This window comes from Pseudomyrmex gracilis, unplaced genomic scaffold (genome assembly GCF_002006095.1).
Source record: "Pseudomyrmex gracilis isolate BER0280 unplaced genomic scaffold, ASM200609v1 scaffold_104, whole genome shotgun sequence".
NCBI classification, from domain to species: Eukaryota; Metazoa; Arthropoda; class Insecta; order Hymenoptera; family Formicidae; genus Pseudomyrmex; species Pseudomyrmex gracilis.
Window position 1 is genome coordinate 250,006 of NW_018020688.1, and position 27,524 is coordinate 277,529.

Genomic DNA, 27,524 nt, shown 5'->3' on the forward strand with positions numbered 1-27,524 from the left:
ACGGTACCAGCAGCAGCAGCAGTAGCAGCAGCAGCACTGCCGTCGCTACCACCTCCTAGACTCCGTCACGTCTCTCTTTCTCTCTCTCCCTCTCTCTTTCTCTCTCTCTCTCTCTCTCTCTCTCTTTATCCTTCTCTCCTTTTCTCTCCCTCTAAACCTCCCTCTCTCTCCCTCTTCCTCTTTCGAAACCCTCGCGCGTCTCTCCTCTCGCGCGCGCCTCGGCGCCTCGTCCTCCTCCGGTGCCGATGCCGCAGTACCGACTGCTTTCCGCGGAAGGTGGAAACCCGTGTAACGCGACCGTATATAGATTTTCAATTAGTCAAGGGGCGGTAGCGTAGGAAATTATGTGCCGCGTGTCGTCAGCGCGAGTCGCCGCGAGTACTTGAAACGTTTGCCCGCCGCTACGCACTGTTGTCATCACAAACGCCGTTCACCGTTCAGCTAACGTTGCTTTCTCGTTGTGAGCAAACTTTGCGCTCTTTCCGCGCTGTTACGCGCTTTTCGTTCCGCGCGCGCAAGCGGCAAAACCGCGCGCTTCTCGCGCGCGGATACCGCGCTGCGCCGCGTCGTCGCGTCGCGCTGTGACCGCGTTGCGTCGTGCCGTGCCGTGCCGCGCGGCGTGTTCGTTCCGTTTCTCGGTCGACCAGCGTGAAAGATCGATTTCCCACCGTTGGTGGGTTCTTCGGTGCGTTCGACGCATAGAACAACGTGTGCGTATATCATCCACGATTGAGTGTTTATCACCTTGTGATTCTTTCGATCTTTTCACTCCCTCTGGTTCTTTTGTACGTACGGGAAAAAATGACTCGCCAACGCTCTGATAACGGGAGTTAAAAAAGATAGAAGTCGATCTTACTGCCTGTCGCGCCGAACGCGTCAGTCGTCGTCGTCGCATCGAGGCATCCTCGGCGATCTTGGGAAATCCGGGATCATTCGCGGGAGTGAGGATGCTGCACGCGGTCTTCGCCGTCCTGCTGCCACGGCTTCTCCTATTGTCATCGCTGCTGCTGATCCATTCAGGTACGCACAATCGGTTGAATTTCACGTGCGCACACACATAATGTAGTAGTGGTCGAGCGGGTGCTCGCGCGTTTAAGTAAGAAAATGAATTACGCGGTCGAATATATGACAAAAGTGATTATTGCTATCGTAAAATTGATTCTTATCTCCCTGACCCTTTGTAAAACAATTTAGTGACAAGGAAATTACGATTAATCGCTCCGAGTTTTTCCGAGAGATTTTATCGCGATCGGGAGCTCGCGTGTTGGTTAAATACATAGATTCTCATGAAAACGAGTTCGAAAATTATATTTGTCGGAGGTAGGTGAATTTTCCGAAAAGTTAAAATACGGCTTTGTAACGAAATTTTGAATGTGCGGTACACGGAACGTTTTGTATATGGCTGCAAGGGAAATGCGCAATTATTATTGCAGGTCGGACATCGACATTGACAAATAATGAATCCGCGTGCGCGAATAAAGGCTTTACAAGTGGTATCAAAACTCACTTTTTGCCGTGCGTGCGCGTTTTCGACGTGCCGAGCGTATATATATTCCGATTGCTCCGTTCAAGTTCAATAAAAGTGCCTGAAATTGCTGCTGATTTGTGAATTAAACCGCTGTTGGAAAAATAATCAGGCTATTCCATCCGATGTGATACGATGATGTTCATTATACGATAAGCGAATTAGTAAATTAACGAACCCGCTAATACTCGGTGCAAATTTCGTAATTATCTTGAAATCGCCCGATTAAATCGTCGATAAAGAGAGAGAGAGAGAGAGAGAGGGAGGGAGGAAGAGAGAAACCGGATATACACGCGTATACGTATCGACAAATGCATACGTTTGTGCGCGCGGAGGTTCGTCTAGCTCGCTCACGCGCGGTAAAATGCAACGTGACATGGAGGAATAAAAACCGAAAGAATAAAAGCTAGGCGAATAAAAGCTAGTATACAAAGCGCCATGCATTTATGTATATCCATGCAAAAGCGCGGAGAATAACAATATATTGCGTAGCCCCTCCCCCCCTCCCGAAAATACCGGGAATCTTCGATCGCGTTAAACAAAACTTTGGTGGGTCGAGAATATAATTCAATTACATCGAAGTTAGCGTGGAGGGTAGATATAAAGTCTCTAAGAATCGAATGGAATTTAATTGGACGCGTACCAGCAGTTTACGTAACGGTCGAGTGTTCGACCGATTGTCTTCGCGTTCAGGTCGAATAAATTAGAATAACAGTCCACGACCGGAAAAATCGTCGAGAATCTTCTCTTCTCTCGCTATTCCTCGAGTTTTTGCGCTCGCATTATATCGTCCAATCGAAGCCGACGATGTTTCGCTTCGAAATTAGTTCGCTGATTTAACTTTCTCTCTTTTTCTCTCTTTCTCTCTCTCTCTCTCTCTTTCTATCTCTTCTTTCCTCTCTGCCTTTCGTCTGCTATCGAGAGCGCATTTTTAGTATCCAACGAGAGGAGAGACGGAACTTTGTTTTAAGTTCGTACTTAATTAAAACATTCGCTCGCTCGCTCGCTCGCTTGCTCGCGCGCGCGATCGCGAGGCTCGGACTGCGGCCGCGTCTTTACCTATGAAATAGTGAGTTTGTGGAGGGTATAACTACTGTTTGCGAATCGGTCGAGATAATGGAACGCTCGGCGGCTTCCAGCAAACCATTGTCGTTCGGAAATTGTCCCTTCACCTCTCGCTGCTGTGCACACCAAGCGCCATAAACAAAATTTCGAGATTGTCGTAAGACAATCGGCGGAAATCTTCTGTCAGCCATTTTCAGGTTCTCTGTTGATTATTCTCTTCCTCACTCAAACACTCTCGACCCTACTTTCTTTTGACGTTGAAATTTTTAGTTTGTCATTTTACTTTTGTTTTCTTTTCTCGACGAGCGTTATTTTTAAACGACTCTGCGCGCGAAAATTGTTGTCGCTAATTCGCAATTAATTAAAACACACTCGACGTGATCGAGGCGAGGCGCACGACCGGCGATTGCATCTTCGGTTATGCGGCACCGAATTTGCAGAACGCTAACTACTGTTTGTAAATCGAATGGGCGGACAGTAAATGGGACTATCGGCAGCTTCAAGCAGTGATTATCGTTTGTGAATTACCCCCTTTCTGGCTTGTAACTATACATCGCGACCGGAATCAAGCCGTGCGATTTAGCGCGTCTTATACCCGACCGACCAGCCAGCCGACCGGCCGCTAAATGCGCATTGTCACGTGACGTTCGTATAAAGGTAATTAAGATTTCTGAGAACGTCACCTCGTATACTCGCGGTTATTTATAACCGGCCAATTACCGTGCCATAACCCTCCCCCGCCTTATTTGTCTTTCCGCGAGATAGGCGCGCGCCGAGAGAGGGGTTTTCGCTGTTTCAAAGTGCACCGACCTGCATCGCGCGTTTATTTCCCATCGCGCATTCGCAAATTATTATTATCGCGTGTTTGCGAGAATTAACATATCGCGAACGCGCACACTTTTTGATGATATGTGTCGCCCGGTTATCGAATGACCGGGCTATTTGTCCAGATGTATTTTTGCTGCATCAAATATTTCAAAATTGTTTTTAACCAACCGATAATTTACAGAGAACAATTCTCTGTCTTTTATTATAATCATCCATTTTGTAATAGCGAAGCGACATAATTCGACGGAAGAATGACAGTCCGACTCTTCTAAAGTTTGCCGAGCATCATGTATATCGAAAAAAGCATCAAATATATGATAAACGTTATATATATACATCATACATATAAACTGATATGTATGATAAATCACATCAGTTACTGACATGTATAATATTTGAGCAATAACGCGAATTTGTCAATTGTTCGTTACAACGTTTTAAAATCTTTACTTTTGAATAATTCGCAAAACGGAAATAACAAATCGAATATTTATACGTTTATCCCAGATTTAACTCTCGTCACATCGTGCTTCTCGCGGAGAATTCAACAGCGTTCGAGAAATCCGCGCTTGAAAAATCCGCGCACCGGCGCGGTGAACCTAAAATAACGGAGATAGCCGAAAAAATAACGAGCATTTGCATTCTGGCCAACAAGCGTCACGAATTATTCAAAGTATTTTATACCGTAGCACGAATCGCGGAGATTTCATTTGCACGGCGCGGCGCGGCGACCAGAAAAAACAAAAGCGCGCAGTAGACCGCGCGCGCGTTTTAACTCCGCCGCGCGCGCCGCGTCGTCTCGTTAAATGCGTAAACTCGCCGCACACGTGCGCGACGTCGCGTAAAAATGCCAGGGCGGCATCCACCCCCTTCCCCCTATCCGATATCGGCGAAGCAATACGACAATTAGAGCGCTTAAATTATCAGAGACACTCGGAAGCATTGGCGGCCGAGCACTTGACCGGTCAACGCGCGCGCAAAACCCCTTCTCTTCCCGATTTCAAAGTTAAATCGAGTTTGAACTTTGAACCGCGATCGCGGCACTGGAACCCAGAGACCCGATGGCTGCCGAAGTGTGCCGGGCCGAAAGTTAACGTACGCTATCGCGGCTTTACCCCCGGTCCAAGCCGAAAGAACACGACTTCTCGCTTATCGTCGTGGCAGCTCCGGTGGTTTCCTTCCTCTCGAACACGACGATAACGAAGAGTCCTTCGAGGACGTTTTCCAATCAGAACCGACGACGGCGACGCGGTGCAAAGCAATCTGCGCGACGACGCCTCGTATATGGCAGGGATCTCGTTTGGGATCGCCTAGCTAACGCTCTCTCGCGAAACTGTATTACGATGGATCGTTAACTCAAGTACCATAATTGGCTCAATTTCCAATAAAGCCCGGGTGGTGGGCTTTCTCCTGTGTCTCTCTCACTCTCATCCTCTCTCTCTCTCTCTCTCTCTCTCTCTTTGCGTACGATAGTATTTAAATAAAACAATATCACGCGCGCATACACACCGCGCCACTTCGCTTCTCCTCCTTTCCCTCCTCTTCCCGTTTTCAACCCTCCCTCCTCCCTTTCCTACTTCGTTCGGTAAATCTCTATGCAAAATAGTAATCAAAGATACTACATTTTTTATCGCACACACGCCGCGCGCAACGTTGCGCATAATTTAATATATAAAGCGCCTGGTTAACCTAATTACGTTCGGACAAGATTTATTAGCCCCGTCACGAAGGAAGTCTCGTCATTTCTCGCGCAAGACCTGACATTTTCCGATGGACACACACACGGCCATACGGTGGGTTGTGAACTCAGCGCGCGAAAACAGAAAAAATCATGCGCATTTACTCAAAACAAAAAAAACAAAAACCATGACCTCTAAAAATTTTACACCACGAATCGATGACTAGGATATTTATTGAGATTTGAATTTGAAATCAGTTTTGAATTTTTTTCATTCAATTTAAAAATATTAATTGACGGAGTTACTTGTTTCGTCACACTCCACATTTTTCACGCTATAAATAATTCCGGCGCGAAGCTCTCGATGAGAGAAAATTTTATATCATTACTAAAACGCGGAGTTTCCTCTCTTCGCTTCAATAATCTTCGTTTTTTTTTTCTTAATTCTGAATGAATCGTTCCGCGCCCCCGTCTTCTTTTTCCTCGGGTTTATATTCTGATATGCTCGCTTTTATCTGAAGGTGATGGTCGCATAAATCGATAACGGGGAGGGATGCACAAGCAAGAACGCGGGAAAGAGCGAGAAGAGATTTGTTTAATAATTGTCTCATAATCTCAAATCTCTATGGTACGTGATCACGCACGTTGTCGCGTCGTTGTTAGACGATAACAAACCGTGCGCGGAGCGCATACGTTGTATAATTTTTATTCGCGGCGTGTGTATATTGTGCGCGCACTGTTTGTCGAGGTAATTCTCCTTATCACTCTCTCCGCATGCATCGCGCGCAAATTTACGATAGAACGCTTAAATATATACCCGTAAAAAAAAAAAAAATAAGGAAAAGTGCCGTCGGACTATGTCGATGCGTAACACCCGGTTTTCGGGTTTTGATCGTCGTCAGCAATACGTGCCCGGCCGATGTGCCGTTAACACTTTGCTCCGCTTGCAACTGCGCATTTTTCGCGTATTTTTCCAGTTACAAATATTTTTTGTCGGAACAATTTGCCTCCAGAAGGGCAGTAAATTCTTTTATCTGCCTGGCAGTTCCGCCAGCTCTCTCCACCTTCCGCTTTCCTTTAGTCGTTGCTTCTAATTTTATATTATTGGAGCGCGGAAAACGCGAAAAAATATTATGATGCTCTGGATAAGGAGTGCATGTACCGTTTAACACGCCCATTTACCTGAATGATTAACACTCTTTGCGTTTCCCCTATGTACTCTCCCTCCTTCTCTCTCTCTCTCTTTCTTCCCTTCTTTCATAGAGGCATGTTTTCCGGTTTTTCTGATATGCAAACATATAATTTTAAAGTCTCTCAGTGACGCGGTTCCGTCCGCTGCGACCGTATTCCGCATGTTGCAATTTGAATTATTTAACTGCGGCATCATGACTCGTTAAACGCAATAATAAAAAGACAAAACCAAATGAGATACGAATAAATAAAAGAATGAGATGTCAAAATTGAATATTTGAGAAATGTTTTTTGAAAAAAAAAAAACAAAGATTTCTAAAGCAGTCCGTAATTATGCAAACGTAAACAATTTGTGCTACTCTCGCAGAGTTTAATCTTTTTTTTTCTCGACAGCAGCAAAAACTATGTGTGCAAAAAGATTTATCATGTATACACACGGCGTCAGCTCTAATTATTGCGCGAATGTTTCGCTCTCGTCTTAGCTCGGGAAGAGGAGAGCTCGTTTTCCCGCTTGTAGACAGCGATGAAACGTTGCACGGCACAACTCGTTCCTTTTCGCAGGCCATTAATTACACACGCGAAGCAAATCTATCGGAAAGCATTATCATCGCGGCACGTCAAAATTATGTACTTACCCCGGGCACCCCTCCGCTGTTCGCGGCGTTTGCGCCGTGATTAATTACGGCAACTCGATCGTTTTATCACTTTTTCCGCTCGTCGAGAAGCATTATACCGTGTAACGTTATACCGAAGCGCCGCTTCGTCCGGATTCGACAAAGCTCTTCGATGAAACGCGTAATTACGCTTTCTTCTTCCGCTCGCGCGCTCTCTCACCCTCCCTTTTTCTATGTTACTCGGATAACCGATTTATCTTTCATTTCTCTTTTTATTTCTCTCTTTTAAATATACGCGGCTTCCGTTTCGTTTGTAAGCGACTTTAGGAGCCAGATGATTTTTTTTTCTCTGCGAGAAACGCATACAAACGCGTATTATATTTTTATCGCTGTATTTATTCGTGCACAACCGACTGGCTTTCAGCGGATTCCTGTTTCTTGAACGAACTCTTATTACACGAGAAATTCCAATATTTGTATATGCTCCGGTAAGAAAAACAATGGCGCACGGTGATAAGAGCCACGCGACTACCCCAATAACGCGAAAGAGAAGAAAAGAGAAAAAAAGAGAAGAATAGAGAAAGAAAGAGCGCGCGAGAGCAGATAAAATAATAAGCCGGCAGCGATCTTATAACCCCTTGTCTTCCCCGTATGCGAAATCCGACTGATACCGTCGGATTTTCCTCCCCGTCTTCCTATATTACGAGATCACGGCGAATTTAATTTGTAAATAGCTACAACGGCCGGAGGGGTAAAGGCCGTACAACATACAACGCGCCGCACACGCCGGATATTAAAATAATCACGCGCTCGAATAGACTAATAACACATAATGTGAGTAATAATGGAACTAATGCGGCATATGCATTTCAATTACAAATATTCCGCGCGCGCACATTCAAACATCACGACCGCGCCGCCGACTGTACAGGCATGTTTCGAGAGAGAACAACAGAAAGAGAGAGAGAAAGAGAAAGAGAGAGCTGCACGCTCCGAAAATTTTCACGAATTAGCTGTTTAAATTATTTCCACGCGCAATCCGTTTATCTGTTACGCGTACACGCGCGCACATGTACACAGACACAGTTATAAAAGAATAGATCGTGATTGTCTAATAAATTCTCCGAGAACGCGCGAACTACATATTTTTAATAACCGTGATCAATTATTAGAAGATGAATCAGCACGACGAATCTCATTTTGACTGAACGAAGAAGAGGCAGTTAATTTATTTAAAATAAACACGCAAATCTAGCGTACATTTCCGCGGTCGTTTCTCTATTCCGTCTGTTACAAGGATCACGCAACAGAGAGACGAGATTTCCCTAAAATCGGGAAGTTTCCGGAGATGTAGTTACGGATTAACGCCGTTTCGCCGCTCTGTCGCCGCCGAACAAATTTATAATCTCGTCGGCGATACAATTCAGCAGCAGGATTAATCCTTGCATTACGGCCTGATTTACAGCGCTAAATCACGCGCTCGCGCGAGTGTTCGCGCGGGGTTTTTGGATTCATTTGACTAGATCAGCGCGCGCGCTCGCGCTGACAGACGTGAATAAATAAATATAACTCACCCGACGTTGTTGTTGTCGGCTACAACGTTGTCGTCGTCGTCGTCGTCGTCGTCGTCGTCGCCGTCGTCGTCGTCGCTTCTCCGTGTCATCCTCCCTGTCTTCCTCTGCACCTCCCCAATTGCGTTTAATTAAGTCGACCGTGTCCCGCGTCCGTCACGAGCACGTGATGGTATACGCGCGTCCGCTTGCGTCGGGTCGTCGGTCGTTGTCGCTCGATGAGCTAAAAAGATACAAGCCGGTAATGGTAAATGTTTCATTAGCGCGAGCGAGGCAAATTTGCAGAATGCGGAATAATAATATCGCAGAATGAGGATCGCGTGATAACGTGAACACGCACATATATGTACATATATTATACATATGTGTGTATACACACATTTGTGCATACATTCTTGTTGTTACGGTAGAAGCAGCACAGACGACAATCGTCGCCTGCTTTTATCCAATTTATTTCCCGCGCGTGCGGCTTAACGCGTATGCGGCTTGGCATTTACATGCGGGAGGAAACGTCGGAGATTTGTTTGCGTCTTAGTGCAGATGGGCGGCGATCTCGCGTCTCTCTCCTTGCGTCTTTGCGGGAAATGTATCTTACACGTATGAGATTGCTAAATAAAATCGCGTCGCGTCCTCTCCTTGTGCTCGCGCACCAGTGATGGATGTGGGAAGAATACGAATCGGCGGAACGGCAGAAATTCTCTCTTTCTTTTTCTTTTTTTTTCTTTCTTTCTTTCTCTCTCTCTCTCTCTCTCTCTTTCTCAAGTGCGCGGATGTCAATCTGACAGAAATGCTGTTTATCTCGATGCACATTATTTCATTTCGCGTTAGAATTTTCTCGGCGCTACGGACGTTTGAATATGGAGCGTATTTTCACGCGCAAAGGAGGAGGTTTCTGTGCAACTTCCTCGTGCTCAGCATTAATATCTCGAAATTTCGCCCGATGAGCAGGTTAACGTCTCTCTGTATAAAATGTCTCTCTTTCTCTTTCTCTCTCTCCACTAGTCGTCTCAAAGAGGTTCGTTAGTTCTCGATTCAATAGCGGGCGAAAAATAAACGAGCCACCGGGGGTGCTTAAGGTCCACGATAGACGGAAATCGATTTTGAAACTCCGAGAGATTAACAATTCAATCGACTTCGCGATTGCTACCGGCTCGCAATCGTTTCCCTCCGAAGGAACAGGGTAATTTCAGAAATTGTTTACCCCTTCGGTTTGCGCGGGGAATTAGGCATGGAATCGCGAACTGGATAACCTAGACGATTCTCGGTTAGACATAAAACAACGGAAAACTGCATACGTTTCACGATGGTACATGACAGTAATAAACGTTCGGTGTTTCTGAATATAAAAAACAAAAAAAAAACAAAAAAAAAACAAAAAATATGAGAAACCGCAACAAAATGTGACAAAGAATCGCGTGTAACGCGCGTCAATAAGTGACGTACATGTACAATTGAAAACAATCAGCTATTTGTAACACAAAAGATGAACAGCCATCTATTCGCTTTATTGTATGCCATTTTTCTACCTTTTATACATGTGCTTCGCATTTTGCTCCAGCGGTTTTTTCACATGTATACATTTAATCACTTTGTTGCCAATCAACAACGTGACGCATTCAAGAGTTAAATAAAAGCCATTGATAGTAAACAATAGTTTACAATTACCTACGTGATACCATCCGCTGAAGAGCAAAACCTTTTTCGAAACGGCTATGCTGACAGAATATCCGGAAAAATCTGGCGCGCGCGTACATATATTGTAATAGTACACAGCAGCGAACCGGGGCGTATTATTTTGACGTCAACGATATTTACCGCACTGCAATAATTAGCATAGCGTCACGTACACGCGTACACGTCCGTCCGTTTATACGCAAAAAATATTTTCGCGTCACCGCGCGCACGATAACTGAAGCTTCTCGTTTTTTTCGCTCTATCATTTCGGCGTGCACACGGTCGCGCCGCGCGTGGGATTTTTAAATTCAGGAGCGTGCAAATATTAACCAGTAAAATCAACCGTCGCGCATATTTCACTCTGAGCTATTGACTCGCGAATGCTTTACGAAAATAACAAGGCAACATACGGCGAGGATCAATTATCGGGTTCAAGGAGCAAAGATGGGAAGAGGCCTGGTGGTGGAAGCGCGGAACAGTACCGCGCGCGGGGGTAATCCCGGGTATTGAATTTATCGCAGCAGCTTATTTCCGCCGGCTGAAAGGAATATTTATACGGGCGCGGGCTAATTTATCTCGCAAGGCGTTTTATCGGCTATGCTCGATCGGACATTCGTGAGCGGTTTTTATTTCTCCTCTCCGATATCCTTCCGTTCTCTCTGGGTACCGCGTGTGACGCGCTTGCGATACCAACAAAGTGATTCTCAAATACGTCCCGAACATGATCTCGACAAGATCGCGTATAAAGAAAGAGAGAGAGAGAGAGACATACGAGAAAGTGAAATACGATCGGACACGGAACGATCGCACGCGACGATGACATGACGACGACACGATCGGAGATACCTGTCTGCTTAGTGTTTAATGAGAGAAGCTGTACACGATGCGTGAAAAAAAAAAAAAAAACTAATTTACTTTGTTTCTATAAAGTAGAACATCAAAAATACGGTCATTTATAAGTAAAGTAATAAGATTCAGTTAAAGGAAATCAATTTCACTCTTACATCGGTTTATTTCTTTTTTTTTCTTTTTTTTTTTTTATCTGTTTCAGCGCATTGATAGAATTTTAATTTGACACGTGTAAAAAAGTACTCTCGAAATCCTACGACAGATATATGAAAAATGTACTGTAACTGTAGTTCTTATTATGAAATAAGGACTGGTAAGTTCTTCGCGGTACACAGTTTGCCGCGATATTTCTTCCCGCACACACTCGTCGGGATACGTCGGTACTTTAACTTGAGCCATTTCTCGAGAAGGTTACGCTCCGTTGAGTAACGTTTTTTCACGCTCCTGCGAAAAATACACGACCAGATGGCCGATCCGATAAATCTCCGTTCGCTGACAGTTTTCTCGTACTCTCTTTTAACTTATCCGCGAGTATTCGCATTCGTATCAATTTGCGCACGACAGCGAATAACAAATACCGCAATTTTCCGAAGACTACTTGGGATTCGTGCAATGAGGAGAAAAAGGCCTCGGCTCGTCTGATATAAAGCTATACCACTTAATCGGACTGCTTAAAAAATCACTGGGTTTCTCAAGTAAAGAAGAGAAAGAGAGGAGAGAGAGAGAAAGAGGGAAAAGAGAGAGAGAGAGAGAAAGAGCGTTTAGTTCAGGTCGGAGCTCCGGCGTCATGAATTTTACGCGCTGAGAGAGTAATGAAGAACAATGTCGGCCTGTGTATACGCGTGCGAGCCATAAATATTCAGCTCTCATCGGTGGCGCACGAACATTTTAACCCTCTGCCGATCGCGCGGTATTTGTATTTTGACGTCCGGGGATCATACGCTGGAGTTGCATTCAATACGACCGGTCACCGAAGGCCCGATTAAATATTCATACGCCTGGTAATTGCTCGATCTGCGATTCGAAATTGTCTCTGTGACAAAGAGAGAGAAAGAGAGAGACACACATAGAGAGAGATTGAGAAAAAAAAATATCATGCACGATCCTTGCAACTCTCGGACGGGATTATTGTCGTCAAAGATGTCGATGCGAATTACATTTGCGATATAAATATTTTATATTTTTCACACTTATCATATTCACACGTTATTTTTGTTTTATAACGGTTAAACGGTTCGCCGCGAGATTTTTGACGTACTACATTATTTTTGTAAACATCTTTTAATAAAAAAAAACAATTATACGGAACGTGCAAATATTGACAGGCGGATACATCTTTGCTAGGAAACAATTTCAAATAATTGCGAATACTCTCTTTCTCTCTCTCTCTTTCCGGCCTACTTGCCGTTATATTATTTTCAGAATCTTCGATAACCTTATCAACGAAGTTATAAGGAGAATGAAATATTGAATTAAGATATCTTATCAACAAACAAGATTTTAATGCCACGCTTTGTCAAACGTGACGTTTATTTAACCGGTTTGAGATGACTACTGCGAGCGAGTTCGAAATAATACATTAAGAGAGCGCGCTTTTTAAAAATATTGTATCAAATCGGATAAAAACGAGAAACGAAAATAAAGCTTATTCGTCGAATAAAAGAAATATTTCAACGCGGGTCTGAAAAGATTTATATTGTAATAAATAATGAGAAATTAAAAACTATCAGTACACGTTGAAATCTTAATCGTATAGTCGTGTATACTGTCTGAAACATTCCGAGGAATCCGCGATACTAAAGTTTATTCATGAAATATAATACGGTCGCTTTCCATTCTGCCGCACCTCTAACACCATCGTTTCGCTTGCTCGCGATATAAACGAAAACGGCGGGGAAATAAAACGCCTTTTCAGATCCCTTTATCTCGTTAATCTTGTCGCGTTTTATGCGTTCGAGACACAAAGCATAACAGGACGGGAATGCGAGGGAGGGAAAGGGCGCAAAAGAGAGAACGACAAAGAGAGAGAGAGAGAGAGAGAGAGAGAGAAAGAGAGAAAGAGAAAAGGTGCTTATATTGCGCACTGAAAATCTTCCTTAGTTCGAACGTCCCTACCGTTTCAAACTTGGCAGTGTCACGACCGATAAATAAGACTTGCAATCTTTTCCGCCAGTCAGGACACAATGGGAAGAAAAAGTCGTAGGGCGTATCAGGTGCGAGACAAGATTGCAACAGGGAAACTTACACCTGGTGCGTCCTGGAAATTCGAGACTTCGGTTTACAACCGCGCGCGCGCGCGGTCAGACGCCGGATATTTTTCCGATATTTTTCTAGATCTTCCCTCGACACCCCGCCGTCCATAAACACACGTTTCGACGGAAGGAAACAAACGTCGCGCATATATGACGTATATACCAAAGTGACCCCCTCACACATCTATGCTCGCCGGGAAATTCTTTTGCTCGTGAATAAAAGGAATCTAAAATGAGATGAATGGCGATACCTTTCGATACGGTTTTCGCAATTTACAAGAAAAGACGACGAAAGGTGAGAACGTACGTTTCGATCTCGAAGACACGCGTAATTCACATTCTTTAATGGAATATGTTTGAATAGAAATTTCATTTTCTCTCTCTCGCTAAAAAAAGAATTTATCTGAAAAAAGAGATCGTGAAAGATCGAACGAAGAAGATCTGAAACATCATCTTGCGTACGATCACGCAATCGCATTCGCAGCGGGGGAGGATCGGTTTTGTTTCACGATGACGACGATCACGATAATTCGTTCGCGCCTGCTCGTTAATTCGCTCGTTTAAACTCATTCGTTCTCGCGACAAATAATGCGTCGTATGACACATACACACGTGAGAGGAAAAAAATTAATTACCTCTAATAACAGTGTTTTTGTTTCGGGTTGTGTGCTCTAGTTATGGTGAATGTGTGTGTGTGTGTGTGTGTGTGATGGTTGAACGTGTGTACCATACGTTCTGTCGCTCGCGTTGCGTGACCCTGATGCTTATCGAATCAATGACAATGCGTGCGTGCGTGCGCAACGCGCGCGCGAACAGCCGCGATAAGAGGTTGGAATATAAACGGGCAATCTCATCCGGCACAGTCCACTCATTAGTGAGACTTAATTTAAGACATCCATTCAGGTGGAATTTTAAACGCGGCAAATATTGACACGATAGTGTAATTACGATGTTTTTGGCTCGCGTTTCTAAAACAAAGATTAATTAATGACATGGGCGTGTTGTGTATTTATGAACGCTTCCTACGCGCGCCTTCTCGTCCGACATGTATGTATCCCGTTCGAACAAAAGCGCCGGGCATGATTAGAGGATACTATGTCGCGGGAAGAATTTTGATAAAAACACGTACCTCTCGAGCAACCAATTTCATTTACTTGCGAATAAATACGACACACAATTACAGCGTGGAACACTTGATTATTTTTACACATACCGTACGATTTTATAATGCGCAATAAATGTTTACACACAGAGGATTTCATTATCTTCGCCGTAATAAAACGATCGACCAACTTTTCCAATCGATTTCGTCTCCGAGAAAATTGATCCGAAGGGAAGAAATATGTTACGAGAATTTTTTCAATTTGTAAGCTGTGTATTTTGACAGTGTGTGGCGCTTTAAATTAAATTTCTTTTCCAATTAAAATCCGCAAAAAAATTGAGCGACGGGATATAGTTGTTCGTAAAATGGAAAAATATTTTTTTCAATTTAAAACTGTTGGCGCTCTAAAAATGCTCTCGGGACGCGCCGCCGCTGTTTATAACTGAAAAATTACGTGCAGCAAATCGACTGTTACCGTATTTGCGCAACAGTAGCTCGCACGTTTAAAGCCTCGCTGCATATCTCGCGAGAAGAGAAAGCGCGGAACTGCTTTGTCGAAGAAATTTCAACATCTCAAAGGCTGTTTGCAATTTTAAGACGACGTCGTACGTGAGCTCTCGCGCGCTCCTCGGCGGTTCTTCGGTTATCAATTATTCTCTCCGAGTCGATATCGAAGTCAGACGCTTCTCAGCCTCCCCCGACGTGCAATCGCTGGTCGGGAAAGGGAGACGCGCACATCCCGGTCATATTAGATCAATTTATTTTACCTGCGCTTTCTGCATATTTCCACACCTTTTTCCAAGAAGCATAAGTCGCACAGTCGCGTCGTATTAAATATAGAAAAATTGTAAAAAATGTAGAACGACGAATCGATTTTTTGTACAATCATTATTTCAAACTCGGATTAATGCCACGGTAAATAACAACGATGTTAAACAATAACGTGCAAGAAAGTGTGAACCACACACGATAACAAAACTAAAACCCCTCGTTTATGCAATGAATCACATTGTGTGACTCAGACTACGAATGGTTTAAAATTCGCTGCATACTTTTTTTATATCACGCATGTACGAATATTATCGCCTTATTAATCGACGACATGTGTGTCGCGTGCCCGGAGTTTAAAGCTCCGCGATATAGAGTAGATTGAAATTGCAACTCAACAAAGTATGCATACATCGCGATTGTGGCAAAGAGCTCGCGGTGGTCTGTCTTGCCGAGCGTCATAAGCCCCACGTGAATTCGCAAAGTTTCTCACGCAGCTGCAACTGTAAATGCAACTGCGAGAGGACAGACAGATGGTATACACGTCACGCGGGGGAAGAGGCTAGACTACTCCCCCGTAGGGTCCACTTTCCGCATTCGCGCGCGCAATCTTCTCTTCTCCACACACACACCCACACACCCACATACATATCCATACATACAAAATGCAATCCAAAATCTTTCGCAGGCATCGTCGTCGCTCTACGCATGACGTCTCTGCAGATACCGGAGCACGTCGTGCTGAATGAAACGGTGCGCATGCAGTGCAACTTCAACTTGGACCAACAGTTATTGTATTCGGTGAAGTGGTACAAGGACGGCCACGAATTTTATCGCTACACGCCCAGAGACGCGCCCGCGGTGCTAACGTTCCCGGTGCCCGGTGTGAACGTAAACGTGAGTGCAAATTGCAAGAAACTAGTAGTATATCTATAGAAATAGCGCGACACACAGAGTTCCCGACTTTCCTCCCGTTTTCAATGGCGAAGAAAATCGGAATCCTATTATTCTTTAATATTCTCCTTCTGTATCTTTATTGCGAATAAAAATATTCTAGTTTTTGAAACTGATTCTTGAGAAAAATATTAAATGTAACTTGTGTAAGATGAGATGAAATATCGATGCTTTAAAATTTAATTGTAACACAATATCTGTAAAGTCTTTTTGATTGATGATGAGAGTTCGAATAGAAAACTCGCGGAGAAATCAACTTCCTTAATTTGTCCTCTTTCTTCTTGTTTAAAAACCCGGAAGAGGTACAATGCATGCATTTGTATGTCTCTCACGACGCGGGGAAGAGCTTTTTGTTCGACTCTCTGATAGAATCTGGTTCATTCACCGCATCGCGAACGCGCGCGCGCGCAAGCTCCGCGTCACGCTCGATCGGGCATAGCAGCTTATAATCGCGAATTTGCATTCAGCCGCGCGATTCCACCGAGAGCTCGGTCGTCTTGGACAACGTGAATCTGACAAGCTCGGGGAGATATCGATGCGAAGTGTCGGCCGAGGCGCCCTCTTTTCAGACTGTCTCTGATCACGCGGACATGAAGGTAGTCGGTAAGTATTGTCATAGAAAATAAGAACGTGGTGTTGTACGTGATTTAAGTTGAGAATTCGCGGGCCTTTTTATGTTTACGTTGCATGATGAAATTTAGAAGCGATATTACTTGAGTACAGATAGAGATCGAAGCGCGAAAGAATATAAAGAAAAATAATATCTCGTCTCTGAAGTACGTGAACACAAAAAAAAAACGTTCATTTTCGCGAAGCTGTTAGCGCGGCAATTCTAGTTGAAATAACATTCGGTATAAAATTTGCGAGAGCGAGGGAGAGGGGGGAAGGGAGACTAGATAAATGAGTACGTGCGGAGTAAATGCACGCGGATAAGATAAGGTGAATCTAATCCGGAGGAAACGACAATAGCACTAGAAAGGGTCGTGGCAACGTTTCAGTTCTACCTAACGAAGGACCGCAGATAACCGGTGGCCGTTCCAAGTATCAGGTGGGCGATGTCGTTCGCATGAACTGCACGTCGGCACCTTCTAAACCAGCTGCGCTGTTGTCTTGGCTCATCAACGACGAGCCGGTAAGTGAGATGCTTAAACCGTTGGCGAAATAATTGCAACCTTTGTTTCACGCGCCGCTAAACTTTTCCGACCGACGCGGATGAAATGTGTATCTCTCGTTAGAGAAATAGAAAGGGCGAGAGAGAGAGAGAGAGAGCGGCGGAGTTGCAGTGTATGCAATTTGCTAAATAAATCAAAGCCCCTTCTCTCTCTCTCTCTCTCTCCGTCTTTCTCTCTCTATTATACTCTGTTTTCATTATGAAGACGCGGACGCTCGTCGCACGTGTCCATTTGCGTTAATCTCGAAAAATATTCCCCGATAATGTCCTAATTTAAAATTTATTTTGATGAAACGCGTGTCCCCCGCGACCGTCCCTATTAGATGTGAAACATCGAACTGCCAACTCGCATGTCAACATTGAATATCGATTTTAAACCCTTTGAACGTTTATGTATTTTCCATTTATTCGATCCTTTTTATATGTTGTTAATGTTTACAGAGCCGCGTTATTTTTTTCAAAAAATTCGTTACCGCGTTTATATTCCAAGCGAAATTTTCCACCTCTCGTGAACGCGCGGAGAGCTTAACCGAATTAAAGATTAACTTTAAAATAACTTTACCTCCGCAGCGCACGCTGATGAATGTTATTATCGTTATCATGCGATAATTAGAATCTTGCTTCGGCGTTTAATACAATATCGCGTAATTGGTTTCGCGAGAAAAAAAATTGCGTCCGAGAGATCAAAAGGGAGCAATTTCTCGTTCTTAATTGTTTTCAAATTGCATTCTATACGGAACCGCGCATATCTGTTTTCCATTTCCCGCACATCTAATTGGAGCCCGTCGATGCCCGTGTAATCCGGGTCGCGGAATCAACGTTCTAAATAAAAACGTATCTAATTGTTGATTTATCTAATACACATTCGCCACGTTTCCGTTTTTCTTTCTCACGTTTTGTGATCGTGACGTAAAAAAAAAAATAATAATAATAATAATGTAGTTTTCACACACGCGAGAGTCGTGGCGTTCGGCGCGTCAACTTTCAGGCCAACAACGAGTACCTGAGAAAACATCCGGTCACCACCGAGAACGGTCTGGAGACCGCGAGGCTCGGTCTGGAGTTCCGCGTCGCGAACATGCACTTCAGGCAGGGCGACATGAAGTTAAAGTGCTTGGCGAAAATAGCCACGGTCTATCTGAAGAACGACGAGAGCGTGGTGGGCGAAGAGAGCATTCAGAAACCGCCTATGGAGAGCCGCGAGACCCGAGCGCAGAGCCGCACTCGCGAGGACCTCAACAACGGTGAGAATCCCCTTCGATTCTTCGCCCCGGATGCTTTTCCGTTCTGTAAAGTGCGCAACGTTACCCGGAATTGTCGATCGTAAAACCTCAGACGCAGAATCCAACTTTTACTCCGAGGAAAGAATAGAAGAGAGATAAAACCAAAAAAAAGAAAAAAAAGAAAAAAAATCGTAACTCAACTCTGTTAGTTATTTTCTTTTCACCCTAATCTCGTATAATATTTTGTTTCGCAAACCGCGATCAAGCATCGCGATTTTTAAACTCCCTGGCACGTATATGCCGAGAAAGTGCGGTATGTAATCACGGCGAATCATCAATGTGGGGCGAGAGAGAACGATGAAAAATTCACTTAGCTCAAACTCTATGCACTGCGCGCGCGGAGTTATAAATTTCCATTATGACACTTCGCACTCGTTGGATTATACCGCTGTCGAATTCGATATACCGAAGAGAGCGGAGCAATCGGGTGTGAGAGCGCCCGAGTATTGTTAAAATATACCGCGATGTATACATTATTATTCTGTTTATTTCTTCTCTTATTTTTTTATTTTTTTTTTTTTTGCGCGCGCGAGTTTTTGCACGAGTTTATATAGGTAACGACCGGACCGGAAAACGTTTAAGATAATTTCGCAGTTTTGTTGACGTGCGACGCATTTAATACATACGATTATTTACGAAAAGTACCTTTCATTTTTTCCGTCGGAAATATTTTGCAATCTAAACCGATAGTAAATATACGGATATTTTCAATTCGACTCGTCGGCGAATATCCAAGCATCGCCGTTCACGCGAATATTTATACATATGTATTTTGTTTCGCGAAGGGTGAGAATTGTACATATTTTGAAACGCGCGCGCGCGATTTTACGTATCTGCGGAATTTTCGGCCGCGCACCGAAAAGCTCGGCCGAGCACAAGTAATGCGGAGTATCGGATTAAAGCCCCTTAGTATTAAAACGAATCCTCCGTCTCCCCTCCTCTCCGTAAAACGTGCATTCGGCATTAATCACAACGGGAACTAATTACACGATGCCTTAATCCACGATAGTGCTATCACACCCGAGTTTTCGCAATAAAAACTGATTAATTACAGTCACACTGTATTCAAATCCCGAACTGAATTACGACAAGAACGAGGCTCAAGGATTTGCGAAATGAAATGAATATGTGGGAGGAATATAGTTCGGCCTTCGAATTAACCGTTTAAGGGATGTACATCGCAAATTCGCTATAATCCTCCGCAAGTCCTCCGTCTCGTTCGGCGATACGCACTTATAAATACACGGTGCATTGATGACAACTGCTTTCTATTTACGCGACACGTTTGAGTGACTTTCGTTTCGGTGCATTGACCTTTTAACACATTTTCAAGAATCGGTCAAAACCCTCTTCCCTTCTCCCGATCTAGGTTTTCGGAAATTTCCGATGCGTCAAGCTTTGTCTCGAGATATAGTTTTTTACTTTACGCGAATAAGAACAAACGAGAGATTTTGCAGAAAAAAACAGAAATTAATTCTATAAATGATCTTTTCTGTTTCAGGAACTGCGAGTGTCGCGGTCCATCGGACGATTCTCGTCGTCATTCTTGTCACATTGATCGTCGTCGTGCGATAATAACGACGAACATTTTCTTTTTGTTTTTCCACGTTGCTTCCTAATCATATAGACGTTAGGAGAGAGATCTCGCGGTTTTACCCTTATCTATATTACTAATTCGTAAACTTCATTAAAAAAAAAAAAAAAAAAAAGTAACATCGTACCGATATGCATATAATAAGTGTACGTTCATTCACGCGTGTCGTCGGCGTACGGTAAATAAAGTCTACACACACACAATGCGCGTACGCCCATAGGCTCTAAATGTATAATTCTCGTGTACGCGCGAGGCAGACGATCGGCGGACGATCGAGAAGATCGGACGACGATCCGACACTCCGCGCGTACAGTTTAGATCGTCCGAAGTCTCTCTATAGCGAGAAGCGTTCGAGCGACGCTCAGAGTCGCGTCTTTTGTATCGCTTTCGAGATACATGTCGATGTTATTCTTACTACAATTTTTACAAAGGCGTTTTCTATTTTCACGACATATCATTTATTCACCCTGACTGTCCCTCCTTGTCCTCAGTCCCTCCCCGCGTTTTCTCTCGGAAATTTCTTCGTACAAAAAACGAAGTTAATACAGTAATTATCTCGATAAGAGTTCAAGTTCGGGAGTCGGAGTGTCTTTCCAATTCGAGAGAGAGAGAGAGAGAGAGAGAGAGAGAGAGAGAGAGAGAATCCGGGTAGTTTTTTTCTTGGAATAAGTCATAAATTTTTACGGCCGTTTGAGAGAAATCCAATCAAGAGAAATTACAATTGAGAGAAAATTTCGAATTCTTACCGAGGTAGTCGCTGCAGCGACGAGAGCGATATCGCGAGCGATTTTTTTACACACGTTAGGCAAATCGCAACAAAAAAAACGTCTAAAATAAGCAAATCGAAAGAAAACGACGATTTATCTTGCGAAACTCATGAATATCTCATTCTTGATATCTGAAGATCTGATAACAACGGTCATCTTTAAAACGAGTTCTCTTGATTAATCTGCGTTTTGTGCGATAAAAAAAGAAAAAGAAGTTAACGCGCGATGAGAGGCGGCGCTCTTTTCCCCTCGTTTCCATTTCTATCGTCTTTCCGATAATATTTTTAAGTGTTACGTTGCTCCGCAAATATTTTTTCCATCTTTATATAATTAATCGAGCTTATCTCAGTTAATAAAGCAGATATGTATGTCAAATGCTAAAGAAATAGCGCACAAGAGCAAGTACTACCTATTCTCATAGTATAACACTACATTTTTAAACGATTTGATGATATTACATTTTAAAACATATCTTCAGAAAAAATCAAGAATATCTACTTATTCTCGTATTTAAAAAAGAGAGCTTTTATAACAAATCTCCATAAAAAAAAAAAAAAAAAAAAAACGTCCTTATCACATTGTGTGACAATCGTCTCGCGACTCTCGCTCTCGGGAGAAATCTTTTATAAAGAGTCTCGTTTTTTCGTTGTAAAATGATCGCGTAGGTCCTTTGCGCGCGGTTGAGTTGAATCCTTCCTCACTCAATAACCATATGAAACGCTTAATCGGGTCGCTTTCGTCCCTCTTCTGACTAATTGTAAGACATAGTTAATCTCATATCGGTTATATGTCACGCGTACGAAATTACTATATCGTATTTTCGATCGATATTAAAATATTCTGACAGAATGCAAGCGTGCGCGCGCGCACGCACCCACGTTTCGGCCGAAGTTAAGAGAGGAAATGCGGACCTCCACTTAGGCTCGTCCGCGACGTGTCGCTGTAATTAACAATAACGCGTAATTCCACGCTCGACCGACATCGGGCAGCATCGGTATGGTAAACGCGCCGGTTGAATCTGGACGTTTTTCTCGTTTTCAACATGCGCAACGCAAGGGAATTACACCAGGTGTTAATTACCAGCGCCCAATATTCGAGTAAACCTTGCATCGTGTGTCAAATTTGTATAATCGAGTTATTGCTCCGAATCAACGTTAAAAAATAAAAAACTGGTATCGAAAAAAAAATCGTTGGTCTTTTTTTAGACCGAAAACTGATACTGTTTTTTGTGTGTATGTGTATTATAATACGTGTATGCCACACAAGCGCGTGTAAATAAAATTATTTTAGATATATATTTTATCGCGGGAAAATTATCAGCTTAAAAAAAAAAAAAGTTCACTTATTCGAAAAAACTCTTTGAAAAATTTATTCAACACGGTCGTTGGTCATTTATTGCATAATTGATAATATGGCATGTTGTTGTATTATGCCAATAACTTTTATTGAATACTTTACCGACTCGAGTGATAAGTTTTTCTATCTAGTTTGTTACGCCTACCTGATCACCATATTACACTATATTAAGGTCAATTGATTCAACGCTTTATATGTATATTGATTCAGTTTGAGACAGTTTCACATCATATGAACTCTTTCGCGTAAGCGTGGCTCCGATCGCGAAAAGCGTGTACTTATAGATATCGAAGTATTATATGAAAGTTACATGAAAGTAGCACGTACATATGCAAACGGGCGGAAAAAAAATCACCATAGGCAATCCGCGAGCGTTATCAATTGTCGGCGTCGATCGATACGCAATTACACGTCAGTTGGGAATATTTTTCGGCGCTGTGTAACGTATTTTGACTAAAAACCAAGCGCTGTTGTGTACGAATACACCGAGCAAAGTGCGCTGTACATGTATATGTTATTGCCTTACACGAGAGAGAGAAAAAAAAATACAACAAGAAAAATGTTATTGTGATTTGAAAACTCATATTACGCGCAAGCCTATGAAACGCACATCCGCCGAGTAAGTATATAATATATGTGCAATATATATACATATATATTTGTGACAAGAGAAAAAAAACCGGTGCGTCTTTTCGCTGTAATATTCCGCTTTCCTCTCCCCTTTCGAGGCATTCCGCCCTTGGCGGTGGATATGGGGCACAAATATTTGACGGAATTTCGTTTCGACGCGACGAATGGTGTACTTCCCTTGTAAAGTAGGAGAGATCTAGCGTCGCTTGCAAGATGGAAGAAAAGAAAAAAAACAAAGGGGGGAAAAATTGACACATATCTGAGAAGAAAGAGAACTTTACGGATTTTTTTTTAACGGACGAAGTCCGTTGCGGTTCAATTCTAGAAAGAGAAAGGAAGCTAAATACGCTTTCTCTCTCTTTCTTTCTCTCACTCACTCTCTCTCTCTCTCGAATCGAGGGCAGGTGCGACAAAAAGTACGAATCTCCTGCCCGCGCATCCGACTTTTCGCATATTTAAGCGACGAATCTTTTTGCGCATTTTTCCACGGATATTAATGCGGCAAAGCTTATTTGCGTCGGTTGAATAATAGAAGCAAGATACGTAAAACAGGTTACTTTCGCGTTAAAACGAATTTGCGCAGTTTTGTGAACGTTTGTATAAATTCTCAACGGAATTTTGAAGAAAAACGAAAAAGATACATATTTTGTGTGTGTACGCGTATATATACACTTTTGTCGTTCTAAGTAAAAGATGTGCGCGCACTTTTCTTCGGACTTGTACTTCAACATGATCTTTTGTACTTTGTGTATTCTGTTACATAAATTAGTACACACAGAAAGTAAGAATATACCCCCTGTTCCTTCTTCTGTCTAAGAGTTAAAATGCGAGTCCGCACGACACACGACTGTATTATTATTTATAAATCATGTAAGTGCACGATATTTCGAGATACGCTCAAGCTAAATATCCTTTTGATATATTTTTCGTATTTAGACTCTAGATGAAGGATTTTGCATCGCGATTGTCAATGTAAAGAGCGACGTCGAGACGCAAGAAAAAAAAAAGACTCGGCGTCGTGTTTACGCTCGTTAAATCGCATGGAAAGAAAAAAAAATCCGCGTTTCATACGGAGAAGTGCGTTAAGACCCTTAATAATACATGTCGTTTTACGAGTAAGTGTAAGTGTTCACGAGTCTCTGTAAATATGTACATAATTTTCATCGTTATTAAAATTATTCATCATTATAACGCTGCCCGGTATCATTGTCTGTGTCTTTTGTGTATGTTAAAACTGTTATATATATACATATATAAAACCATTTTTTCTTTCCTGTTTCCTTCTCTTGCAATTATTATAAGAATACTTGTTTTCTCTCTCTCTCTTTTGTAATTGTAATAAATTACAGATTTATCTTCTCTTTTAAACAAACACCAAGTAACGGCAACATTATGTCAATGTTATAATTTCTCTCTCACCTACGTAACTGTTATGTACACAACACGTGTTAAATTACATTTACATTGTTGAGTGGGAAGTATAACAATGGGAAGTGATATAATATTACTCAAATATATGATAATATTGCTGTTACTATTTATACTGTGAGAGATATTATTGTATCTCTATATTGAAAACTTTGTAATAACAAGAACATGAGAAAGGAAATGATTTTTCAATATTTCGGTTATTTATTTTTCGATAAATGTGTGTATAGACAAATATATATATATATATCTGCGAGAGATTACCAGAACTAAAAAAACAGTAAACAATGAACACTCACCATTCTCGTTGATAGTTTTCCATTTGTTTTCCATTGCGTTTTCCATTGCGTTTTCCTTTACAACCAACATCTTTCGTAAACACTTTTCGATCTGGATTCGCGCGATTCTGAGAACATAAAATGACAATTAACAACTAATCTGAAAAGTTGTCGCGCGCACATGTCTCTTTTTCTTTATTATTTACCTTTTTTCCTGAAGGATGCAGGCTCGGAAAAGGATCTTCGATCGAACTTGTATGCTTGTTTGATTCACGACGACGATTTCTTTTTTGCGAAACAGTACAGTTTACAATTTTGTGCGATTCATTTTTACTTCTCGCGTTAGTTGTCGCGCACTACCGCGAAATACACGCTATTCGACCGTTCTCGGCTTTGTTCGCGAAACTGTCGCTGCTTCGGACAGCTTCGGTTCTACTTGCGGTTATATGTGTTTTCGTTTCACGATCAAAATTTACGATAAAAACACAGCAATAAAATGTTTTCCTTTCAATCATTTTTATTCTTTTAAACAACAACATAGCAAAATATTACCAAGTTGAAAAACAAATGGTTTTAATAGAAAGCTCAAAACGTTTTTTTATTCATGTCAGATATCTGGTCTTATATATTAGACGGCAATTTTTTGCGCCGTCTTTATTGCATTTCTAATTTTCGAGAAATAATGATGTTACTTAGTCTATCATGTGTCAGTATTGTTTTTTATTCAATATTTTTTAATTAAATGTTAAACCCGATGTAAATACTTTTCTTTGAGAATCGCGTTTTGAATTAAATTGGATCTTGTGATATATCTATCTCAAATATATCTTAAAAGATTTTCTATACATATTATTGAATAAAATTATAAAAGTTTTTGGCAATTTATTGCAAAACAATTTTTAGTATATCTCACGACGTCGTTTATTTATGCTGTGTTAATAAATGTAATAAAATAAAAGAAATAAACCTTCGAATGTATCGACGTACCTTCGAGCGTAGCGCGGCGACAATGGCGGCGTTACTGTACAAAACGGCGCCAACTTCGGATATATGTAAAGGCGCGTTCACACGTCGTTCGTATCGAAAGGTTCGTTTGCATGAAGACAGATCTCGTTTCTGATTGGTTACTCATCGAGCTTGTAACTTGGATTCTAGAGACATCTCGCGTAATAAAAGAAAAATAGTTTTTGAATATTCGTTAGCATCGAAAGGATATACGTATATTGTTGTTATCTATCGTAGCTTATAAAGTGTTAAAAGTGAGAAATTTGTTAATAACGTGAACATACAATTCAGGTATATACAATATACAAAAATATTGACAAAATGTATAGATAAATATTCAAAATATGACGAACGCATAACCTCAAAGATGTAGTTCAGAAACGAATTGACATGAAATAATAATTTTAAATTAATTTCTTCACAGTAAAAAAATGTTATTAATATTATTATTAGTATTCCAAAAATTGTCTAGCACTCTACATCTAAAAATAAATAATAATTGTTTACCAAAAGATATTTAATTTGTTAACTTTTTTTTAGTTAAATCAAGATGGAGCCTATGATTCTAGGATCACCAATGAGTAGCCCTATTCAAAGTCCTGGCAGTCCAGGAGCCTCTTCAACATATTTGCCTAGTTTTCTCTTGGGTGACACTACAACTGTAATATATAATCTCTTATTAAGTTTGAAATATGTGCAACGCTCCACAGAATGCTAATAATTATTCTTCAATTTTGTAGCCTCCAAAGATCAATGTTATGAACATTCAAGAAAATCCACGCCATTTGAATATTACAAATTCCAGCGTAATGTCATCAGTTTCCTTCACAACTCCAGATTATCGATCTAATCGTCAGAAGGCTGTATTTGGGAACACTACAACTCCTAGTACGCCCCAAATGAGTCCAAAGAATCATACTGGTGGACCTCCGACACGTGGATTGTTTGATACTCTAGAAAGTTCACCCTTATCGTCTCCATATGCTTCCACTGCGAAACCAACTACATCAACTGCTGCTGCTGCTGCTGCTGCTGTATCTCCAGGCCAATCTAAGCACATGATGAGCACAGTAAGCAGTCCGCTGATGTTTCCTAACAGTTCACTAACTATGAGCACCAGCGAATCCCAGAGTCTGCAGCAATGGGTAACGGTTTTTGGTTTCCTTCCGTCCGATATCAAGGCTGTCTTCGCTTTCATGTCCACGCGAGTTCGCATAGTGGACAAACACCTGGGTCCCCAGCCTCAGAGTAATTGGATACATTTGAAATGTGCGTCAGAGCAAGAAGCGCAGAGAGCTCTTGCGTGTAACGGCAGCATCATTTCTGGCTGGACTATGATCGGTGTTGTACCGTGCACGGACGAGAGTGTCATCTTGGGTTCGGACAAAGAGAATCGTACAAAGCTGAACGGAAGTATGAGACAGTTTCCTTCGCTTCTCAAAACTCCCGTCAGTCCGTGTCAATCGCCGTTCAACTTGTCACCCACGTCGAAACGACGAAAATTACGATCTTTGGCGGGAGGTCAACCTTTTAGCCCGCAAACGACGCAATCGCCGGAAAACGCTCCGCAAAAATCAACTGGTTTAGTTTCGAAAGCAATGGAGTATGTATTTGGTTGGTAAGATTTCGCTCGTGAATACGTAACGGTACGTCGGTAAAAGCATACAAATTTTATGCAATAAGAAAAAAAAAATCAACAACACAGGAATTATTGCTAAGAACTTTGATAATTGTGAAAACTGTCCTACATGATTGAGGAAAGTGTTTCTTTTTATAAGTACATTTTTTTTTGTTACAACGCAATTATATACTATTGCATGTTATATTTATAAGTTTATCTGTACATTTATATAGATTAATTAAAAATCAGACAATGTGTACTTCTACATGACTAACGTAATCTTCTTATTGCACATTACACACACATCATTACCAAACATC

The 27,524-nt window shown here is 42.0% G+C and overlaps 1 protein-coding gene across 1 annotated transcript; it reads left to right on the plus strand.

Moving 5' to 3' along the window:
* Positions 1–637: 637 nt before the first annotated feature.
* LOC109855971 lies at positions 638–27,443 on the plus strand. Its single transcript, XM_020430734.1, has 8 exons — positions 638–1,020; positions 15,806–16,014; positions 16,539–16,674; positions 17,070–17,203; positions 18,231–18,486; positions 20,027–20,097; positions 26,128–26,244; positions 26,324–27,443. Exons 1-8 carry the CDS (start codon positions 948–950, stop codon positions 27,203–27,205), a joined length of 1,878 nt encoding a protein of 625 aa, XP_020286323.1. The 5' UTR covers positions 638–947; the 3' UTR covers positions 27,206–27,443.
* Positions 27,444–27,524: the final 81 nt, after the last annotated feature.

Excerpts from the sequence above, each read along its gene's own strand:
- LOC109855971 (XM_020430734.1), top strand. The coding sequence starts at position 948 with ATGCTGCACGCGGTCTTCGCCGTCCTGCTGCCACGGCTTCTCCTATTG. Across the intron at positions 1,021-15,805 it reads GCTGCTGCTGATCCATTCAG|GCATCGTCGTCGCTCTACGC; the intron begins GTACGCACAATC and ends AATCTTTCGCAG. Across the intron at positions 16,675-17,069 it reads CGCGGACATGAAGGTAGTCG|TTCTACCTAACGAAGGACCG; the intron begins GTAAGTATTGTC and ends GCAACGTTTCAG.